The sequence below is a fragment of the Epinephelus lanceolatus genome, chromosome 14 (genome assembly GCF_041903045.1).
Source record: "Epinephelus lanceolatus isolate andai-2023 chromosome 14, ASM4190304v1, whole genome shotgun sequence".
NCBI lineage: Eukaryota > Metazoa > Chordata > Actinopteri > Perciformes > Serranidae > Epinephelus > Epinephelus lanceolatus.
The window spans coordinates 31,193,495-31,217,524 of NC_135747.1; the positions used below are offsets into that span (position 1 = coordinate 31,193,495).

The 24,030-nt window shown below is 42.1% G+C and overlaps 1 protein-coding gene across 3 annotated transcripts in view; it reads left to right on the forward strand.

Moving 5' to 3' along the window:
- The first annotated feature begins 10,725 nt into the window (after positions 1-10,725).
- Positions 10,726-24,030, forward strand: part of klf12b (Kruppel like factor 12b) — a 64,729-nt gene continuing 51,424 nt past the window's right edge. The window contains exon 1 of one of the 3 annotated variants that reach the window (XM_033617681.2): positions 10,726-10,881. In XM_033617681.2, the coding sequence (XP_033473572.1) occupies positions 10,788-10,881 (94 nt within the window). In that variant the 5' untranslated portion in view covers positions 10,726-10,787. The other 2 variants (XM_033617683.2, XM_033617684.2) reach the window with 2 other exon arrangements.

The following is a 24,030-nucleotide window of genomic DNA, read 5'->3' on the forward strand; positions in this document are numbered from 1 at the left end:
GTTTCCCCCTGACACCACCAGGTAACTGGCTATGTACCATGCTGACGTTAAAAGATGCCTTTTTTTGTTGGTTTCTGATGCCACAAGTCACTGTCCAAACACCATATTTCGACAACTTTGGAGTGAGACCGGGCTTGAATAGCCAATGGGGATGCTCAGATTAAAGAAAGACCTCACCCACAAAATCATCATTGGTATATCAGTTGTTCACCTCGTGTTATGTTGAATTTGTGAAGAAAACTTTTTCTTGCATGCCTCCATGGTGAACAAAGAATCCCAAAACTTTCTGGAAAATTTTTTATGAATTACAGTAAATGGGGTCCACCTTTAACAACATATCAAAACATCCATTTACAAACTTTAATACAACTCTTGCAGTTTAGTGAAAGTCTCCTTTATCTAGTTGTGTGTCCAGTGCTTCCCAATCACATGCATTTTGGGGCGGCCTTGGCTCATTGAGAACGTGTCATCCACTAATCAGAAGATCTGTGGTTCAATCCCTGGCTCCTCCAGCCCACATGTCGAAGTATCTTTGGGCAAGATACTGAACCCCAATTTCTCCCAATGGCTGTTCCATCGATGTGTGAGTACATGTGAATGGTTACTGAGTAGCAGGTGGCACCATGTATGGTAGCCTTGGCCACCAGTGTGTGAATGTGTGTGTGAATGGGTGAATGTGACATGCAGTGTAAAAGCACAAGTCGGAAGACTAAAAAGTGCATATTAGTGCAGCCCATTTACCATTTTATGCTTAAACCCTTCTGTTTAAAACATTTCTGCATAAAGAATCTCACGCACGAACGAGTTGCACGCCTGCATGGACAAGCACAAGCCTTTAAATTCTACTCAGTGGAATGCATGAGCAGAGTTCAACGCATGTGCCTGCCAAGGCGCACGACTCATATGCAGATGTGTTGTAAATGCTAAGGTTTAAGAGAAGATTCATGTGTTTGGGAAGTAATGAGAACACGGCTAGATATATAAGACTTGGATTATACTGCATGAGTAGTGTGAGAGTTTGTGAATGGATGTTTTTATAGTTTTGCTGTTGCTAAAACCTAAAGTGTATGACTTCATTTCATCAAGAATGTTCACCTAGTTGGATTCTTTGTTCACTGTGGAGGCATGCGAGTAAAACAAAGTGTTCCTAACCAAGTCCATGTTACACAGGGTGAGTAACTGATATACAAATGATTCTTGCAATCTATCCTCAAACAACTGTTTGTATGGGGTTACACAAATGAGCAGGCCATGAGTGGTGCGTCACATTATGTACTTAACATAAAGTTGCATAGGTTACACTGAGGAAAAAAACATGGTGAACGTTGGCCTCCTGGGAAAAGTCCTGTGTTTGTTTGATCCATCCATCACCCCAACCTCCCTCCTTACACTGACTTGCTCGCTCTTTATACTACTTCCTCTCCCGTCAGTGCATTGGTCACATGATTCCAGCCTTTCCGATTATGTAGGTTTTACACGAATTACTGGCTCATGATTTCATGTGTTATATATGAATTGTGATTCATTACTTTTCGTAGGTATATACATGAACAGTGCATGAGAACAGCCTGATTCCTTTTATATGTATTATGTTTACTATCAAATCACTGGAACCAGGAGGGATGGGCCTTCTTTGTTGTAAGTCTGTGGCTACACTCAAACAAGACAGCTATAGTATGGGGCACTGAATTTGATGAATTTACTGCGACACATGAATTAGCTTGTTGATGCACCCTGTGGTCCCTCCCAGGCCTCACCAGGGGTCACAATGGGCTGGTGGCCAGCAGCAGCAGCAGCAGCACTGAATCAAACCTGTGTAATGGCAGCAACAGAAAGTTTGCTGAGCTAGCGGGGAGTCAGGGCCGTCCAGAATAAGATCCCTGATGCTGGGTCTTGTGCTGATTTAGTTTATGTTGCTACAGTGGCTCGCTGGGGGTCCATGTAATAACATAGGCTGTTGAACTCCTGATGTGGTTTTCTTGAGTGACACTTTTAAAGGGACAGTTCATCCCAAAATAAAAAATGCATATTTTCCTCTTACCTGTAGTGCAGTTCATTGTTCTAGACTGTTTTGGTGTAAGCTGCCGTAGAGCTGTCTGCCTACTCTCAAATATAATGGAACTAAATATTCATTTGGTGCTTTGAGCACTTTTGAAAAACTCAACAGCAATGTTTCTTTCCAGAACAATACACAGGAGCTATTTTCTTTCTACCAAACTACACCCACCAACTGTATCACCACACAGAAGGAAGTGTGCATCTACTCATGGTTGTGACAGTGTGGGATGTAAACATTAGTAGTATCCTCCTCGGCTGAACTGTAATGTTAGCTAGCTCAGTGGTGCTTGGTGAGCTAGCAGTAGATGCACACTTCTTTCTGTACTGTGATATGGTTAGTGGGTGTAGTTCAGTAGAAAGAAAATAGCTCCTACATTAACTTTTGGTGCTTTGAGCACCACAAGCTGAGTGCCACCTAGTTCCATTTTATCTGAGAGAAGGCAGACGTCTCTATGGCTGATGTCTCCAAATTCAGCAACTCTGACCAGAACAATCTAGACTGATAGTGCTAAAGGTAAGACGAAAAATCAGATTTTTTGATTTTGGGGTGAATTGTCCCTTTAAATGTTATAATGATAGTAATAATAACTTAATTTGTATAGCACAGTTCATACAGTAAGTGCAACGCAAAGTGCTAAAAAGGCAGATTTTAAGATTTTGTTTGAAGCTGTCTACTGAATCAGACAGTCTGACGTCCTCTGGAAGGCTGTTCTAGAGACGAGGGCCAATGATACAGAATGCAGCATCACCGTACTTTTTAGTTCTACTCTGGGGGACATATGCTGCAAGAAATTTTGTAGAATGTAGTCATAGGTGAATTGTAAATAGCAGCTCTGAGATGCAGCTTTGGCTCAGTGTTTCTCAAAATTAAATCAGCACTGAGACACAAGAGTTCCGCGGAATTTTGGCAAAATCAAGTGAGCACACAAATGTCAGTGCAATTGTACAAAATGCCAGAATGGAGCCGTACGTCAAAAAATATTGTGTTATGCACTGCCGTAGTACCCTGCTTTGGCAAACCTGTGCAAGGAGAGTCATGACATGTACCATTCCCAAAAGTTTTGTCAGAATCGCTCAAGATATTGCGCGTGACAGGCGGGCAGACAGATGAACAGGCCGGGGCTGACCCATTGTGCTTCTCGGATTTCATTCTGGAGGACAAAAAAAACCTTGACTTGTGAAGCTGAGAGCAAGCGCTTCTCATTTTGTGTATGTGGCCCTACTGTGTCGGGCATTCACAGTGGGAACAGAATGGGACTGCAGGGGATAAAAGAAGCTCCGAAGGTGAGCACTTCATTGCCTAGAAACCAGGGCTGTCTGACAGAAAGAATATATATTCTTGCCCATTCTACTTTCAAGGTTTTGAGATGATTCTTCGCTCTCAGTTTTCTCTCAGACTCTTCATTTTTTGTATTTAATTTTTTTGTTCATGTCCTGACAATTTTATTACTCTTTCATTATTCTACCCAAGGCCTAGGTAAAACGTCGGAAAATGAGCTAGATTCCACAGTATGTCCTTTTCTTCAAAATGGAAAGAATAGTCGTGGATATGTACTGATTATAGTGATACCCTATAACTGCAGTACGAGAACATCCTCCGTTTCTTGAGTGTTTTTTCTCCCCTCTGTTCCCCCTCCCTCCTTCCCTCCCTCCTGACTGTGCAGTAACAGGTTGTGTTTAGCTTCTCTGCTCCCTACTTCCTCGTCTGGCATGTCTGTTCTTTCAGTCCAGAGTCTAAAGTTCAGCCAGAGACAACAGGAAGGGAGCATCACATCGCTCACTCGCAGCATTTCACAACATACACACACATTTTTTTTCTTCATTTTTTTGCAAAGACAAATACAGGCTTCCTTTGCACAGTAAGAATACTCGCCCCCTCAGTGCAGAAATTGTGTAGTGTGTGACTAAATGATGAATGGTGTTACAATAATTTGATGAGATTGGGTCAGATGATGCAAGGGAGAAGTGTGTAATGATAATGCTCTTGATGATGTCTTACAGCTTATTATGCCGCTCCACAAATGATCCCCCCCCAGACGCCCACGCCGTCTTTGAACTGCTCCCACCCCAGGGTGACGCACAACCTATCTGGTGTGGGTGTAGGGAGAGGTGCTTGCGTCTCTTGTGTTTAATAAACCCAACTAGGTGCACCAGGCGCTCCGACTCGAGCACCCCTTTCAGATACCACCCTTCCTATGATCCCTCCCCCATGTCCCTCAAACCATCATCCTCTCTCATTCTTCCTCCTCCTCATCCTCTCTGTAGCTTCCTCCTCTCTTTTCCGTCCACACTCCTCCCTCTTCCACCTCCCTCGAAGCGCCTGTTTGCGCTCCACTCTGCCTGCCTTCCTTCAACACATGCCAGGACTCCTGGGGCACCAGTTACACAGCGAGGATTTCATTTGAAAGAGCTCCTCAGGACGTCATTATAAGGATCATCACTGGGCCTTACGGCTGATGTTACATTAGTGTTCCATCACACACAGAGCTTTCAAAGCGCCTATTAACTAGCCAGCCCTCTCATCACGCAAATCTGAATTCTTTCTCTCAGATTGGTAATGTCACATTAATCTGTAATTGACTATTCTTATGTATCAATGAACCCAGGACCGTGAGATGAGTAACCATATGTCTGTAATTTGAAGTGTTGGTGGTTTTGTGCAATTGTGCAGCAGTGTGCAGATTCACTGACTCCTTGAAACAACAGGTAATTGGATAGCAAGTATGTCAGATTATGCTGAGAGGAGACTGACAAGGGAGGAAGTATTTTAGTGTTTTGCTTAACTGCATGTTGCATCGGGTTCAATTGCCACAACGTGCCCAGACTTGAAATTCTCATACAGCTTCAGTTGCATGTCACCTTGTGTTGGTCAGCAACGTGTCAAATTATGGAGCTTTTTTCACTGTACGTTATATCTTGGGTCATCTCCTTTTTGCTCCTTGCTAAAATTGTCAGTAGTGATTTATAACAGAATATATTATTAAATATATGCATATTCTATATAAACTTTAAGTAAACTTAAAAAAAAAAGACGTATTCAATTAAATGAATTATTTCTTATTTTCTTTGATATTTTGTCATACACATATGTGCAATGATGATTTCTGGGTAATAATAATGTTGGTGTTCACCATGTGACAAGACCAAGATTATACAGTGGCTAGTTTAGGTGCATAAGTAGGAGCTAGCGTGCACTGGGATGTGTCATAATAGCTTGCACTGGGGCCAACTGGGGACTACCTTGCACGACTGTTTTGCTCATTTACCTTTTTTTTTTTTTTTGACCAACTTTTCATTCATTTTCCACACCATCCTGGCAAAGTGCTGCTGCAACACATTCTCATTTCAAATCGTCAAATACAGACGCATGGCCAGTGGCCCTACACATCAAGCTATCGCATACTAGTGCCCTCCAGCGTCAATTTTGGACACTCAGGGATGGTGCATGCTACATGAGTTGTGTCTTATCAAAACAAATTTTAAAGGTAGGTGAAAACTTTGTCTTTAGTTGTATTTCCGCAGGTTCAGGCAACACAAGCACTTGGTTAGCTTCAGAGAAAAACATCATGGTTTGGCTTAAAATAAGTACGTTTGTTACTAATGTAATGTCACATGTCACATGACATACATTAGTAGCGTAGTATGCTACACATATAAGCACACTACATTGTCATTAGAATAACTCAACTGACTTTTGGTTTCACATGAGCAACAAACAGCAGGCTCTTAGGTGAAAGTCTGGACATTGACCCATCCATTACCCCCTCTACAGTAGTCAAATATGGCTGCTGCCTGGTGCGTTTCCTACCACTGGTAAAGGGTGCTCCAGAGCGTCAGTATTTGACGCTGAGGGCCACTGACCAAGCATCGGTATTTGAGTTGGTTTTGGTATGATTATACAAACATAGACAAAAGAAAAGACGGGGGATTGGAACCATTTCCTTGCCAACTCCTACCCCCTAATCTTTTTACTATATTACAGTTAATGTTGTTTGTTTGCAGTCGTAGCAGTTAACCTATTCCAGGGGTAGTTAAGGTGGCGAAAGGGTGGGCAGGAGCGGTGGTGGATGGGTCCAACAAACACCAACTTTCTATCGGGAGTGCAGCGTTCGTGTCCTATAAGATTCTAAAGCCAGACCCTGTTCTTTTTTCCTAAACCCAACCACTTCTGTTAGTTGTTGGAGGGAAAAAAATGTCAATTCGTGGTGTTGTACTCACACAGTGCATTTATTTTGAAAGAGACTGTATGTAAACGTTAAATTTCCTGTTCAAACAAAAGTGTATTTTGAAAGTAGACAATGCATGTAACAGGCTGAACTTGATACGGCATCCCAGAACATCAACAACCAACACACCCAGGGTACCTTTCACGTTGTATGTGGACGTGGAAAGTCCATGACCAGACCAAAAATGGCTCTTTTGATAGTAAAGATTGCTGACTCCTGATCTATTCATACAAACATTAATATGACATATCATAATTGTGCACAAACATATACGTTCACCCCCTACTACTGGCCCTCTCACACTTTAAAATATGCAGATCTCCAATTATATTTTCACATAAAGGACATCACTGTTCAGCTGCTCTTTTAATGGCCTCTAACGTCTCTCCTTTAGCAATGTTTGCAGATGCAATTGATAATTCCAAGACTAGTGCATTATGAAAGGAAGATATTCATTCATTACTAGATAGGGTATGTGTGGATATCCATCTTGTGATAAGGATTTTTTTTGGCTGCAGGCAATCCAGAATAAAAGAACCCTTTTTTTGATGGTGTCATATATCAAGAGAAGAATCATCATTCAGCAGTAAAATGTATTGGAAGCACTTCTTGGTCGTTTCTAAGAAGAAGAGAAAAAAAAAACTGAGCATCATCTTGTTATGAAAGAATTTGTTTTGCGACTCTTGCAACACTCTCACCAAAACAAACAAAAATTGCAGTGGACATTTAGTGGTGTGTTCAACAGCAGTTCGGTTTTGTGCAAGTCCAATTCAATTTGGCCATTTTTTTTCCACTCAGAGAGCTGTTCTCAACGGTGTGATTGGTTGGTAGGTGGCTGTGCTTATTGTGGTAGGTGTCATGGAAACAACACACAAAAATGCTTCACTGAAGATTGAAAATTGTTAAACACAGTCTTATTTCATGCCTAGTCAACACAAGTAGGGGTGGAACTTGAGTAAAACTCTCAATTAATGTAGTGTATTCAAATGTGTAATGTTTAGATAATGAGATCTAAAATCATTGGCCACCATGAAACTCCTTATTAAAATGCTTAAACACACCATTAAAGCAAGATTTAAGCACCCTGCTATATCTGATTGGTGTTCTAGTCCACAATAATATCCTGTCAGACCGTACACCACAGCCAGATCATCCCTCCTCTCCATTATTCTGTCCATCCATTCATTCAACCAGCCCCTCTTCTTATTGGACACCAACAGCCCCTCCTATCCAGGCAGCCTCAAAATACACTTCTTAATTCACCCAACCATCCCTTTATCCTGCCTATCCAACCTTATTAATCTCGTCCTCCATCCCTTTCGTTCCATCCTCTCGTCTCCACCCAACCATTTTATCCTCCATTCATTGCAAACACAAGACGTACAGTATCTGAAGTGAAACAGAATGAATATTAAGTGGGTAGCAGTTGGACCAGGCTCACTCTACTACTGTAAATAGTATTTTTTTTCCCTTCTCCTCCACTCCTCTCTTTCTATCATCTCTGGCTCTCTCAATCACGCCGCTCCAGCTCCACGATAAAGCACCATGTAGAGTGGTACGAGCTCCATCAGCCATGCAGATGAGTCCTGCTTCCTTTACCTTAATTAGAGCTCCCAGGGGACTGGCTGTGGGCGCTGAGCAGCATCAGCATCAGCCCCTCATACCACAGAGATACCTTTCATCAAGCCGGAGAACACCGGGAGGAGCGCTGACATGGGTACAGTGGCTCAGGCACGACACAAAAGAGATTTTAAAAGCAGTCATTATTGGGAAATGTTCCAGCATGTTATCCAAGGCTGGTCATTTAAACAGCAGGCGGAGATGTGGCATTTTACTGTCAGAGCAGAAACTAAAATCCAACTGAGAGGAGGGAAATAGGACCTCTTTATTTATGCAAACTTATACATGAAAATATCTGGTGAGAATTTTGGAGTTTAGTCAGTTAGGGCAGAAATTATTATGCGATGAAGTGATTGGTCCATCAGCAAAAAATGAATCTGCAACCATATTAATGATCATTTTATTGTTTCAGTCTTTTCTGTTTAGCAAAAATACCAATAATTCACTAGTTCCAGCTTCTCAAATGTAAATATTTGCATTGCACAACACACGATTAATCAGTTAAAAGAATACCTGATACTGATATTCAATAAAATACTTTATTAATTGATAACAAAAATAATAACAATTTGGTTTCCACCCTAATATACATGTATATATCACTTATTGACCCAGTGTAATATTTGGGTTGTACATAGAATTTGTTTGCTTGTGTGTGTGTGCATGTATGTATGTATATATGTTTTTGCACATGTGTGTATATATATATATGTATATATATATATATATGTAAATTAGATAAGGTTTAGTACTTCCTCCTGCTCCTTTTTGAACATGTAAGATTTAATTTGAGTTGTTAATGAGAAGTTATTCTTTGAGTTTGTTTTCTACAGTTGTCGCTCATGTCATTTTATTGCATCTTGTTTTGTTTTTATATGGGTTTTTTTTTTTTTTGTTTTACACTTTTGAAATAAAAAGTATAGCATTATTCACTGATTTCTGTTAATGCTGTCAATAAAGCTTACTACAGCTGTCATGTTTGTTAACACAAGTGTTAGAACAAGTACTAGACCTACACTGTTTAAAAGATACATCTTTTAAAATCCCATTATTTTTTATCTACCAATCAAAATCTCTCATTCCAGGGTGAAATGTGTATTTTCATCATCAATTAGTCAGCCAATTATTTTCTCGATTTGTCTTTTGCTCTATTAAACATCAGAAAACAGTGAAAGTATGCATCACAATTTCCAAATGTGACGTCAATATATTGCTTTTTTTTTTTACTAACAACTGTGTAAAATACAAATATGTTCAGTTTACAACACGACTCAAAGGCAAAGGTTTTGTTTCAGCATTTGGGACATACACATATTGAATTTGAGGGTCCTCCGCCAGCAAATTATGAGCATCAAACACTTAATTTCTTGCTTTCTGGTGAATTTTAGGTAGGTATAGGTGAAAATCTGAACCACAATAATTAAAGCAATTCATATTACATTTAATGGACATGTTCTAAATGTTGAGGGGGGCGTGTCCCCTGCGCCCTCCACCCCAAAATCTATGCTTATAAATGTTTTTAAACACAGGTGTAGGAGATATTCAAATAGCTAAAACATTGGTCTTTTAAAATTATTCAAAAATAATTTATAGTTTATCTGCAAATAAAAATTGCTCGTAGGTGAATAACCGCACGATGAAATTAAGGTGGCAACTAACAATTATTTTCATTATCTCTTAATTGCCATTGTTTTAATATTGTGGGGGGACACATATGAAATGGAGGGTTTGGGGGTCCACCGCCAGAAAATTATGGGCATCAAACACTTAATTTCTTGCTTTCTGGTGAATTTTTGTACAATAAATTGCGCCTTTTCCACATACAGTTATGTGTAAGTGTCTTTAATTTTGTCAAAATAAACATCCTTTGCTACTTTTATGTTTTTACGTGGTGGGGGACAAATGCACGTTCTAAATATTGAGGGGGGGTGTGTCCCCTGCATCCCCCCCAAATGTACGCCCATGGTTATTTGTAAACAAAGGTGTGTGGAAAAACTACTATTTATAAATCACATTGTTTTCATCTATAGATCTAACTCTGTCATACATAGGCGAAAATCTGAACCACAAAAATTAAAGCTACAAATAATGATTATTTTCACTGCCGATTAATCAGCCAGTTATTTCATGATTGATGCACATTTTAAATATTGAGAGAGGTGTGTCCACTGCAACCCCGCCCCCCCAAATCTTTCTATGAATATTTTTAAACACAGTTGCATGAAAAAGTAAGACCTATTGAAATCACTAAAAGATTGGTCTTTTAAAATCAGATTATTTTTCATCTAGACTACAAATAAAAATGTGTCGTAAGTGGATAACTGAGCAAATTATTTTCATGATCGATTAATCAGCCAATTATTTTCTCAATTAATCGTCCTAACAACAGTCTAAAATACAAATATGTTCAGTTTACAATAATAAGACTCACATTTGACAGGCAGTTTTATGCATTTCTGCTTGAAAATGACATTGATGACAAAGCTTGATTATCAAAATAGTTCCCAATTAATTTTTTTAACTACTGAACTGATTGGTCCACCAAATTGTTTCAGCTCTACTAAAATATGTGACCCTATAAAATGTTTTAATTAAAACACTTTTTGTAATAAATAATTTGATTATGTTGACAACTATCAAAACTATCACACGGCTAAACTAAACTAAACTTATAAAAATCGAGTTTTGAATTATGACTTGTTCCCCCCTTTCCCGTGCACACCTTCCCCTCTCCGTCCCCTTTAAACGGGGAGGTGCTCCGGTGCTCACCCCCAGCCCGGGGCTCTCCGCTGCGCTCCGGCAGGGGGGGAGAGAGGGAGTTCGGGCTGGCTGAGAGCGGACGCGTCGGAAACCTCCCCGGAGGGGCCCCGTGTAATTCGATGCATGCTGTTAAAGCTTAGAGTATATTGTCTTCCCTTTGCTTATGAAGCCTCCACCCACTGGCCCACCCTACATTTAGCGGATCATGTGACTCGGGGTAAGTCATTTGCAAGTACAACAGTTCTCTGTGCGCTCCCATTCATTTCCTGAGAACTGCCTGAGCCGAGCAGCTGAGAGGCAGAAGGGGAGGGAGCTGCTCACTCACATACACTCACACTCACTCACTTACACACACATTGTCACACACACACACACACACACACACACACACACACACATACATACACGCAGAGTGAGAAGAGGAGAGGAGAGGGAGAGGAGGAGAGGAGACAGAGAGGATTGTAGAAAGGAAAACAGTCTCCACGGCTCTGCAGCTTCTGACAAGGTCTGTGCATTTTTTCGTCCTGTTCCTCTGCTGCTGCTGCTGCTGCTGCTGCTGTGTGCTTCATTTGTCACGTTGCTGGGCTTTGTGCTTGTGTTCAGTGCGTCTCGTTCAGCTGTCATTTCTCTGTCAAAGCAGATGACAGCTCAGATCACCTATGGCATTGTGTTTGGTGTGCGTCAGTGTGTGGGGGGTGCTGCTGAGTGGACATGAAACACCTAGTCCCAGTGTCAGAAGCTGTCATGACAAGAGACAGGGATAAAAAGTGATTATATACTGAGTGATCATTTGCATGAGCAGCATCCTGACTTTATACACTCACACTTTACACACACAGTTGTAAAATCTCCCATGTCTCACTTATTTACCTCTGAAGAAACTTCAGCACACATCAGCTGAGCGGTGAGGCTGTGTTGTAGGATGAGTGTCTTGGTGGGGGGAATTTAAGAGTGTGAAGTGAGACAGCGCCAAACTCTCTCTCAGCACTTCTCTCTGGAAAAAAGTTTGCTGCTTGTCAGAGTTTTGTGCATGCCTTAAGAGAGTTTTGTGTGTGTGTGTGTGTGTGTGTGTGTGTGTGTGTGTGTGTGAGAGAGAGAGACAGGCTTGTTTGCCTACCATTGCCCACTGTAGCAGCTTAGAGACAGAGAATCGAGGCTGTTAGCAACGGGTTAAACATTAGGAGGCTCGGGTAGCGGAGGAAGGACACTGGGGGGGAGGTGTGTGTGTGTGCGTGTGTGTGTGTGTGTGTGTGTGTGTGTGTGGGAGTGTTGCAGGGGTGGTGTCTTGGATGTCATCGGCAGCGCTCTCACTTCCAGGGTAATAGTCATTGGTATTGATGGGTGGCTGTCAGAGAGGCAGGGAGCCACCAGGTTGGGGAGAGTGGCCGGGGGCTGGCCCTTGGCTGTTATTTTCAATTACAGGGGACCAGGGCAGAGCTGACAGCAAAGGCATTTGTACATCCAGCAAGGGGGAGGAGGAGGAGGAGGGTGTGTGTGTGTGTGTGTGAGGGGAGGGCGGGAGCAAGAGGGAGGGAGGAAGGTGGGAGGGGGATGAGGCTCTGGCCCCTGCTCCTGGGTTTGATGTGGAAACTGAGCACTGACCTCTGTGACTTTACCCCCGCGTTGTGGAGAGGCCCTGTCTTGCCTTTAACTGTGTGATAGGGTGTGTGTTTGTGTGCGTTTTTAAGTGGGGGTCTCATCCAGATTTGAAAAAAAAAAAATTGAAAAAAAGGAGGGGGGTTGGGTCATGTGTGTGTGGATGAGACCCCCTGCAGCTCACGGATGTTCAGTGGGTGAGATTAGTACCCATTTAAACTCACTTAAATCCATTTACAAAGGGGCCTTCTCCCTGTGCATGAATAAGCAGGCAGATATTACCACACATGTAGAAACGACTGCGCATGAACAGCGAAGAAGAATCATGTTGGAGCTCTGCAGCGGACAAGCGAGAATGGTATTATCTGAAAAATAATATAATTATTCTGCAGGTTATTTTTGCAATAACTAGTCACGACAATATGATAAAATACTGAAGAAAACTTCAGTGATAGTGGAGGTGTCTTATGCCGCATTTTCCACTACGTGATACAGCTTGACTCAACTGGTTTGGAACCATTATCTTTTGATTTTCCATTTAAGTTGTGGATACTACTGGTACTTTTTTTGGTACCACTTCAGTCGAGGTTCCAAGCGAGCTGAGCCAATATTAAAAGGTGGAGTTAAAATACTGCAGACGACTGATTGGTCAGAGAGAACCACCACTAAAACCATCACCTGCACAAACCTGCCATGTTTAAATGGCAAAGCTAACCGTGATAGCGACCACAATTTTGACCTCAATTTATTTATTCACTCAACTGGGACTTCTAAAAATGGCAGCTTGCAAAACCATACAGGTGAAGAGAAAGGAGGAGCGCACACCAGGGTTGGAGAGGTGCTGACCATTGACGAAAAAATACAGATGGGAAAAAAGATGTCAGGCGCACACTCTAACACTCGATGCAAAAATATTTTCTTTTATTCAAGTACCAACGTTTCGACTAGACCGTCTTCATCAGGGTTTTGCAAAACCATGCCATAGTCAATTGACAACTGCTATTCTCCTGTTTGATTGCTGATTAAAGGTTTAGCCAACCTGATCTCACTCCAAAGTCCTCAAAATCCGGAGCTTGGGTAGTGACTTGCAGCGTCAGACACCGACGATAAAAGCCGTTCTTTAACATCAGCGTGATACGTGGCTGGTCGCCTAAGTTATAGTTTAACGGCGCCCAGTGGCATCAGAGGGAAACGTGGTGGAATGAGAACAAAAGCGAAGGCGGCGAAAGTCTGAGTGGAGTGGGCGGATGGGTCCAACAAGCACATACTTGGAGAGCGGTGTTTGTGTAAGATTATAAAGCCAAACCTTGTTCTGTTTTCCTAAACCCAACCACATGCGTCTGTTGAGACTGTATGTAAACGTTAAATTTCCTGTAAAAACGGAAGTGTATCTTGGAAGAAGACAATGCATGTAATAGGCAGAACTTTAGAAGGCGTCCCAGAACGTCAACAACTAACGCACCCAGGGAACCTTGCACGATGTATCTGGACGTGGAAAGTCCATGACGAGGTTGGAGTGAGGTGAACACACTGTGGCTGCGTTGCATTTACAGTTGTTCCAATACCGATACCAGTTTGGAAATACCTCTGATACTGCCTAAAATGCTGGATCGGGTATCAGCAAGTACACAATTTTTTTAACACAATGGTATCAGATTGGTACGCAGCATCTGCCGATATGCAAGTTCAGGAATTGGAATTGGTATCGTGAAGGAACAAATGGCATTGAAATATGGTATTGAGTTGTGTCAAAGATGATGTCATGGCAGTTTCACGAGGCATCCCTAAGGCAATAGGCCAAGACTTCCACCTATATCGAGGGGGTACTGTCTGTAGTGGAAAACGAAATCAAAAAAGTACCAGGTTCAGTATGTGTATGAACAAATCTTTCGCACTGAATGTTTGTATTGAACTGACTCTAATGAAACATGATAGTCATTTGGAGCTCCTTTCAGTGCTGACTGAAGGCATTGTTCAGCTCAGTCGTAACACGCAGTACATTAAAAGCACATTTTGAAAGACCACCTGCTGAGCTTTTAACCTTATAAACAGTACTTGTATTGGCTGGCTTTGCTCCGAACATTACGGCCTGAATCAGCAGACTAAACTAAAGACAGTTTGAATCAGTGCTGAAAGTTGCGGCGAGACGCACTGATGTATGTATTAAAATTAAGTTGAACAATGATGCAGTTGTTTACCTTGGGAAAAAACATATGAATCAATAACGACGAATCATTGAATGAATCAATCTGAATCAGCAAAGAGCTTTGTAATTTCCGTCTCTGTCTTTCTTCTCACACCATTTCCCAGAAAGTTGTTTTAAGCCATCTATTTCAAATATTTGGATTGGCATGTTTGGCAAAACAAAACTTGACCCTGTTGGCGATTTTCGGACATGGTCTTGCACTGTGAGCCATTTGGACTATACTCGGTCAATAATTCAAGTCCTTCAAATCAAACATGAAATAAAGTTGTTTGTCCATGATCTAGAACGACTCATACGGGTTTTTTGATCTGACACCCCTATTGGCAGGACAATATCAGGGCAATCTTAACGCTATGGTTCAGATTCTGTTTGGTTTAGGCACAAAAACGACTTGTTAGGTTAGGGGAAGGTTATAATTCAGATTGAAATTACTTGTTAAGGTTCGAGGACCCTCGACGTTATTATTAAACAGTAGCAGCCAGTAGAGGGTATCGTCATTAGGAAGTTCTAGAGTATTTGCTGAAACAATGGATGCTGTTGTTTCTCTCAGGTGGACAGTCTCAGTAATTCGGTCATGTTAGGATATGGCAGTGTAGTCTGTCTGTTTGGCTTTCTGGCTGTTCTCGTACTCAACCAGGTGCTTCAGCCTGAGATGGTGATGGTTTGTTTTGCTGTCTGCTTGTTCCTGCTGTACATACACTTGTTGTTAAAATCCTGATATGTAACTATACGGGTGTTATCATGATGTGGTACCTCGTTGTTTTTCCCCCACAAATTCATCAAGCTGCTGTACTGCCACTTTGATTCCGTCAATTGCTCAACCCCCCAACACCAGACACGGTCCAAGGGCTTATGATAGAGATCAGTGCAGGTGGGGGGACTCAATTAAAAAGCCAATCACCAACAGATAGACTCTGTCTGTCCATCAACACTGCTCTGCCCAGCACATTTAATTGCACGGCAGGATTCCCCAGTAAAGGCATCATTTGTCTGTCACAGATCACAACACACAAATTGAGCCCATGCTGACAGATTGAATCTTTCAGGAGGAAATGCCGTACTCTGGTACGCGCCATCTAACAACATATACGCTCACTGTTTCATACAGGGAGATGTGAAATTCCCGTATTACCCCTAATCAGCTGGGTTAACTGCTGGCGTATTGACTGACTGCTGTATCATTGATCCAGGTGGGTGTTATGGAGTGTATCGTCATTGATTACAGATAGACTGCAGTGCACTATATGGCTGGATTCATTTGGGACTGTAAGCCAAAGCCAGAGAGGAGTGAGGCAGATTATAGAGGCTGGTTGTGTTCAGGGTGCATTGTGGGATATCCTGTGGCCCATGGTCAAAGAGGTGGCATAGCGTCAAACCCGGATTTCCAGCCACAGGAGACTGCCATATTGAAAGACCCTGTAACACATACACGACACACACAGCACAGGCTCTTACAATAGACAAGCATGTCAAGGGCACGCGTGTACAATGTGTGACACAGACAGCACCCAAATAGACGACTGACTTTGCACATTGATAGATGTATCGGCCTAAAAATCGACAGGACAACAAGGTCATAGATCAAGATTGTTGTACATCCAAAACGTTTGCAGTTATTTTGCTGCTGTTTCATTCTGAGAAGCGAGACGTAGTAGTTACGTTGAACTGCCTGCGTGTGAAATAAGACTAATATTCATAGGGCTGTGAGCTGAACTCCCCGAGCTGTTATTTCACCATGTCAGAAAATGACAAAATGTTCTCTCCCTTTGCGATTTCTCCTGTGGATTCAACCTTTGACTCCGGTGTCCAGCCTACGTTTGTTTACCAAAATTGAGTTAAGGGTGTACATGGAGTGCTAGAGCATGTGTGTTTTGTGACTGAGAGAGAGAGGGAGAGAGTGTACGGAAAGTATTGTGCAACAGCCAGTGACTCTGAGGTTGGTAGTCTTAGTAGTGAACACAGACAGATAGAACTACAATGTAAAATGGCTGGTTACTGCTTGTCAAACATCACTGTGAGTATTTTGAATATTTGTTGCATTGCTTTGCTGAATTCTTATAAGGAGCCTAGGGGGGCAATGTATTGATATTATATCGGTATTCTGATGTGAGACTAGATATTGTCTTAGATTTTGGGGACAATTGAATAAGCTATCATGATATTTATGACCTAATACCTCGATTCTGATATTGCGAAGATATTGTAGGGTTTACCATTGGTGCTTTCAAAATGTTTACACAATGAAACTTTTGATAAATGATTATCAGTCATGTGCAAGGCTGGGTATTGTTTACAAAATTATGACATCAATACTCTTACAGTGATAGCGATATGAATAGAGTATATGATACCCTTCTTTTTCTTCTTAATTCGATACTCTTCATGTGAATTCGAGGCGTTAAGCTAGTGCAAAATACCACCAACCACACCTCTGTATATTTTGGTGGCATCTCTGCATGCTGAATTGTCACCTCCGTCAAATACACTGCATTCCACTTTACCACACTACAGACTGTGTGAGCTGTTGCTGCTGTGGTAGTGGGCCAGTCACACGTCGCGTTAAATCAAAGAATGCTTGTGTTGACTGGCTGTGAGCAAATTTGTATATTGTTTGCCCGGAGAGGTTTCGATACTACTTAGCACTGGGTTATTTCAGTCGATACCTTAAAGGTATTAAGGTACCGTAAAGTGCTAGTAATGTGGAAAAAAATAACTCTTTGTAGGGTTTTGCTCGCAGCCAATCATTGCAAGCGTTCTTCAATTTAATGCAACATTAATGCCCACCACCACAGCAGCTACATCTCGTACGGTCTGTGGTTTGGTGAAATGTGCTGATATGACGACAGAACATTTGAAAGTATGGTTGGTCGCATTTTACACGACTGAATGCTTTGATTCACATGAGTATACAATGAAATTGTAAAAAAAGGGTATCAAATGAGTACTCTTAGTATCAGTAGCACTTTGACGATTCCCAAGCCTACGCATTACTGATGATTATTTATCAAAAATAGTCAACCCTACAATATTGTCGCAATAGTAATATCAAGGTTTTTGATAAAAAAAAACACCACCCCAAATGAGCCTTTTATTGTTTGAACCTTCTCTAGAGCAACCAAACCTTTGATAGAAATAAAAAATTGCTAAAAGCCAGTGTAAGGGAGGCAGAATTTAAGATGATGTTGCCTGACCAGAGCAGTGATCCAAGTTTTTTTCCCTTAGTAATTACACCATTTCTAGAGTAGCACAGTCAGTGCTTACTGGAAGTGACTCATTTAACAGAGCTTGCCCCCAGACTCTGATTTTAAGGTTGCTCGACATGTTTCCATGGCTAGGATGGAAAGGTATGTCAATGGAAGGCCTGTCCGTCTGTGGTGATGTTTCCCCTGTCAACCGAGTGTGTATTTTACTGTAGCCAAATATGGCTTGTGAACAGGAGGAAGGAGAAAAAGAAGGAAGCCAAGAAAAGAGCATTCAGAGTCAGCATTTTCAGAGTGTTTTGAACCCTTTTTAGAGTTCATTTTACATGAACAGTTTCCCTTTACTGAATCTTTGGGGAGCTGCATCTCTCCGGCCTCGGTGCAGATGCTTTCAGCAGACCTGCGTCAGGATGCTGCAGGGATCACTATGAACTTTGTTTCCAGTTGTACTGTAGATCAACTGTTAGGGGAGGAAATTATGCAAACAACATGTGGAATCCATTTGGGGTGTCTGTGGCATTCCACAGGCTCTTTGGCTTTAACTCAACTGCATGTAGGTTCATGCTATGGACCATAACTCCTCTCAATTAGCTGCTTCAACCAGGTATCAGCACGGCACGGCATCAGTTGAAAAAGAGAGGAAAAATGATCGAAGTGAAGGCGTAAGTAGATGAGTAATAGAAGTAAACACAGCTGCTGGCTTTTATTGAGTGGTGTTGGAGAGCTGGAATGGGTCAAACCAGGGGGAAAAACTCGGTGAGCGAAAATAACTGCGCGCACATTTGATGTAATAAATGTCAGTGTGTTGGAATGTTTTGGTTGGTCCATTATTGTCTGTTTCCATGTGGCGTGTATTGAGGAGGATTTGGTTGTGTCAGCACAAAGTGAGGTTAGATAGGGTAGGTGCTCTGTGATGCTGCAAGACTATTAAAGTGAAATGCATGCGTGCTCGTGTGTGTTGGTGTGTGTGCGCCTGCATGCATGGCTTTGTTTGTATCACAAGGGATAGCCAGTGAGAAAAAAAGGGCGCAGGGAGAAAAGCAAAAAAAAAAGAAAAAAAAAAAAAGAATGTGTGTTTAAGTGCTTGAGCTGATATTATTTCTATGTGGCTTGTTTACAGTAGATTCTGTAGATGAGTCAGTCAGTGTATTGGTGCTTCTGCATGCTCGCATTGTACAGTTATTGTAAAACATCTAGGTCGATCTTTGAGAGTGCATGTGAGTGCACATGTGCTGTGATGCATTCAGGAGACGAGCTATTGTGAGTTGAATGTACACAGTGCATATGTTGGGGGAAGGGGGTTCGCTGATACACACACACACATTCAGACATACATGCTGTAACACAAGCGCACATACTCTGTCAGAGCCTAAGGGGATAAAAGGTAGTAGCCTACTGAAAGAATCCCCCATTAGGGCAGGAGTGTACTGGCATCCCTTAGGGAGGGGAGGGAAAGAGAGTATGTGGGTGGTTGGTGGTAGTGGTGGTGGTGATAGTGGTGTTGGGAAGGATGCAGGTTATTGTGAGGATGCTCATCTAATGCATCTTGATAGGGCAAGAGATGGGTGCAGGGTTTCATTCTGACCCTCTGCTCGGTACATAAGAAGCAGCTATAACCTTTGCATGAGAGGAGCAATGACTGGGTGTCATGATTTACTGACTCACATTCACAGTACGTGCTCATGGGGTTTTACTCTCACCCCAGACTTTCTCCAAAATGCGGTATTTCAAGGCCACGCTTACCGAAAACAACCGCATGGGTCGATTCATACTTACATTTATTGTAAGGTGGTGTCGGCTAGTTACTGTAGTAATAGCTTCTTTGCATGTCATCAGTTCGCTGTTCATGGAGGGCAGGCAGCTGGAGGCAAAGACTACTAATACTGCACAAATGCTGATGATTTGCCATGTTTACAGCTGTTGATCAAATTGGGACAAAAACAAGGGTCACTTTGAGTTCATAAAATAGTAGGACATAATGGGGGGAAGTAAAGAAAAATCATTCAGAAACAGCAGCAGATGAGGATGAAAAACCTCCATCTTCAGTCTGGGGCAGTGGAGTCAACTATTGTCAAACATTAACGTTTAAGTTTGGTGTTAAACATGCCTCCAGTTGGATGTGCTGTGGCAACGTTTCCGTGTTTTTAGCCAAGACCAAGATTTTTAATGGCGTTTCACCAGACCTCTGGAAACTATTGACCTAGTAGGTATAAAATAATAACTAGAGTGAGCCAATGTCAGCTTGTCATGTTAACCTGACAGTAGTGCGCCCATGTACAAAGTTGACATATAAAAGAAAGTTATACCCAAGCATATTTACTCACATGGCCACAAAACAAGACGGCAGTTGATTCATTCACGGACCCAACCGCACACAGATTAGTTAAAGTCCACTAGACTTCTGTAAACTTTCATCAGCTTGCTGTGCAATGTTAATAATGTGAGGACTCCTGGAGGACAAGGTAATTTGTAACAACGATCATGTCCACACCAGGCATATGGATCACATTCAACATGAGTTTCAATTTTCTGATGGTACCAGCTGGTTGCCTAACCACAAAAGTCCCATTTCCACCAAACACTTTCGGTATGGTACCTTTGGAACCAAAAGTAACCCTTCAGACATGGTACCTAGACCCTAGATCTGCTTGGCGTTTCCACTGCAAACAGTACCCTTAAATGTGGACGGGGTTGTTGTCACTCACTGCTGCGTCCAGCTCTCACTGTATTTCCTCCTTTATCAGTCGGCACCTCGTTTATCGTCCACAGAACGAGGCTGCATGTCAACATTTTCAGAACAAAATAGAACAGACTGCAGTGAGAGTCTCTCTCTCTCTCTTTGTGCATTTGGTCCTTCTCAGGCAAGCTCAGGGGTTTAGTGTTGCTGTAGCCCACAGGAACGACGCTCCGCAACGTTTTTTTTTTCTCTGAGTGAGGATTGGGATATATCCAGTTCACATAATCGCTTGAAGATCCACTCATTACTAAGAGTGTATGTCATCCAAGAGAGACAATAAAAAGTAAAGTAATCATCAAAGTTGTCACATAGAAATTTAAGGTGTGCTGATGGATTCACGTCATCAACTCATGCATTGAGTAACATGTTTACACTGGGACTATTCTGAGGATAATATGTTGTTTTGGAGACAGTCATATACAGTGTGTTGTTTTGGAAGTTAGTGCAAGTCAACCTCCTCTGTCCCTTAGGTATGAGAAAGCGTCGTGGGTATTTCTCTGCTGTGTTGTGGTTTCCTTACACTGTAGCTATTGAAGTAGTATAAGAAAGTATTCACCAGTTTTCAAGTATTTTATTTACTGTGTACTGGACTGTGCCCACGATGCGCCTCTGTCAGTTTGAGATGATTATTAAGCACTGCAGTGTGATCACCTCAACCTCGGACCTGTGCACTGAGAGTAAATAAGAGACGAGAACAGAGTCACTGAGTGCATTTCTTATTGATTCACTGGCGCTAACCTCTTTCTCTCTCTCGTCCTCCCTCCCTCACATGTGCACACACAGTATATCAGTGTGTAAACTTCACCATAAACATGCAAAGAGTATTGCAGTATCTTCCTGAAAGGCTGCTGCGACAATTACTCCGGACGTTTATCCTGGTTTGCTCGGCTCCACCTCCCCCTCCTTTGGTACAAGTGAGGTTTTTGTGTCAGAGGCTATTTTAGATGCACAGCCACTGACCCTACTGCATTTACTGAGGTGTCAGTGTGTGTGTGTGTGTGTGTGTGTGTGTGTGTGTGTGTGTGTGTGTGTGTGTGAAGGGTGTTCTAGAGAGGTCACCCGATTATGTTGAAACAAGAAGACCTCCTAGTGTATTGGCTCTTCTTGGAGCTGTTTTGTGGCGTCTATTTTTGGTTATCTTCAGCGCCAAACTGAGTCCAGCCCTCACACAGAATATTTAACTTATTCTTTCTCATGATTACATCAAAATGATCTTCAATTGGACATAAACGGTCTCGAACGGTGTCACAAATTGCTTTGACTTCCAAGTCGAAGCTCACTTGAGTAATGCCACCTCACTTTAGAGCTGTCACGGTCACAGCTTGTTTAGCTGTTTCTCTGCTGCATTTGAGGCACATGATGCAAGAGGATGTCAGACTCTTCTGTTTACCTCTCTCTGGAGCACTGTGGAGGAGTGTGTGTGTGTGTGTGTGTGTGTATCTGTGTGCGTGTGTGTATTTGGTGTGTGTGCGTGTGTGTGTGTGTCAGCGTGTGTGTGCACACTGTAGGTGTGTGTGGGTGGCTGCTTGTGTTGAATGGGCATCTATATTCTTCTTTCATGAGCCGAGCTGCAATATTGAGAGACATTTGTGTGTGTGTGTGTGTGTGTGTGTGTCTGTGTCTGTGTCTGTCTGTCTGTCTGTCTGTCTCTTAATCTAAGATAAATATGGTTCATTGTGGTTGCAGGCAGAGGTCACAAGGTGTGTGTATGTGTGTGTGTGTGTGTGTGTGTGTGTGTGTGTTAGCCAGATTGTAGAACAGAGCAGAGACTCAGGAAGTCAGCTTTATAAGAAGAAGTGCATTTGACACACAGACGGAGACGCAGACAAACCAGACAGCGACCGACTCTTCTTTTCGCTTTGAGTGTTTCCTCTCAGAATAAGTTGCTTCTTCATTTCCCACAGTTTCACAAGACCGTAGAAGGGACGGAGGTGGTATTGGCGGAGGTGGGGAGCTTTCACAAAGACAAAAAATTCACAAAAGATTTCCCTTTTGACCAAAAAAAAAACCCCGTGATATTTTAGACAGGCTAATAAACAAATTCAAGGTGTTGAGTTTCTTTTATCCAAACATTCACCATTTTAAAGAGACACTGCAGATATGTCTGCTGTTCAGTATGTTTGGCTGCATTACTGTTTGAGCGCCTTTCATTAAACAACTGTACATTTGTTTTCTTGTGTAAACACACTGACACACAGCTGAGGTGTTGTATGTAGTGTCCACTCAGCAAAACGCTCCTCCAAATTATTTTCATGTGTATACGTGTGTGTTTGCTGGTGAAGGCAGTAGATTTGAGCTGCATCCGGCGACCTCATCCCCCTCATCCCGACAGGATTACTGACACAGGATCCCCCTGCCCCTGGCAGAAATAGCAAGGACCCAAGGGCAATCCACCAGAATATGGGAACTTCCGTGGGCCTTGCTAGTGTGTGTGTGTGTGTTGTCTGTGTATTTACATGGGTATCAACTCTCTATAAATGGAGCTGGTTTCCTCCCAGGTGCTGAACTCTGGCCGAGGCAAGAACACGAGTTCACCGCCCTTTATCACCCACAGAAAATTTACTTTACATTACACCGTGCACTGTAAATGAAGGAACACTTTTGCTTAAGATGTGGACAGGAACTTACATAATGAGGTCATTGTGCAAGGATATCTGCACTCCACATTGTTGTTGAACCCACTTCCAAGTACAAGTTATAGACTGTATGAAAAAATGGATGTAGTCGCCGTGATGTTGCCCGTAAGTTTGTGGACTCCCATTTCAAAACCTTGAGTCTGACATTTTGGCAGTAGCCATCTTGGATTTTTAGAGCCAGAATAAGCGGCAACCACCGAGGCTGAAAAATGAATCCAATGTGGAAGTGTCAAAACTGCAATACATCAAATGGCCACTTGAGGCAAGCTCCAACAAAGAGTTAATCCCCATAGACCCCCCCCCCATGTATTTCTTTACAGCAGAAATAAACATGTTTACAGCCTGGTACAAAAAACAGCTTTGGCCTCTTAAGCTTATTTCAACGTCAACTAAACAGGGCAAACTTTTATATAACTCACCCTTTTCAATTTTATCAATGTCTATAGGGCTATAATTGTTGAATGACTACAGTCTATGAGTCACACCCACCTCTCACTCATCCACAGCTCTTCCCTTTTCTCCCAATATAGTCACTTTTGGCTACAAAATAACAATGCTAGAAATGCCAAACTCAAGGCTTTAAAATGGGCAAACCTATGGATGATGTCATGTTGGCTACATCCAGTGACCATATTTGGATGAGAGGGTGAAGACAATCCTAATGATAGCTGCTAGCGTAGTTAGCATGGTGTATTTACAGCTTTGGTTAACTGTGATCAGGCCAAGGCTAATTTCTGGTAGCAACAAACAGGCTTAAAACCATTAAAGCCAAAAGTACTTACTGGAAAAACTAAATATCCAACTACCTAAAGGGTCTTTTACTCCAACCAAATGCTTAACAAGACTTTTATAAGGACCAAAACATAACAATTAACTGTCATGAACTGAAAACACACTGAAATAGCAACAGCTACCACTACGCCTTACTGATACTGAAGTCACGCCATGGTTATGTTACCAAACCAACGTTGTTCAAGGTTCAAGGTTCGGT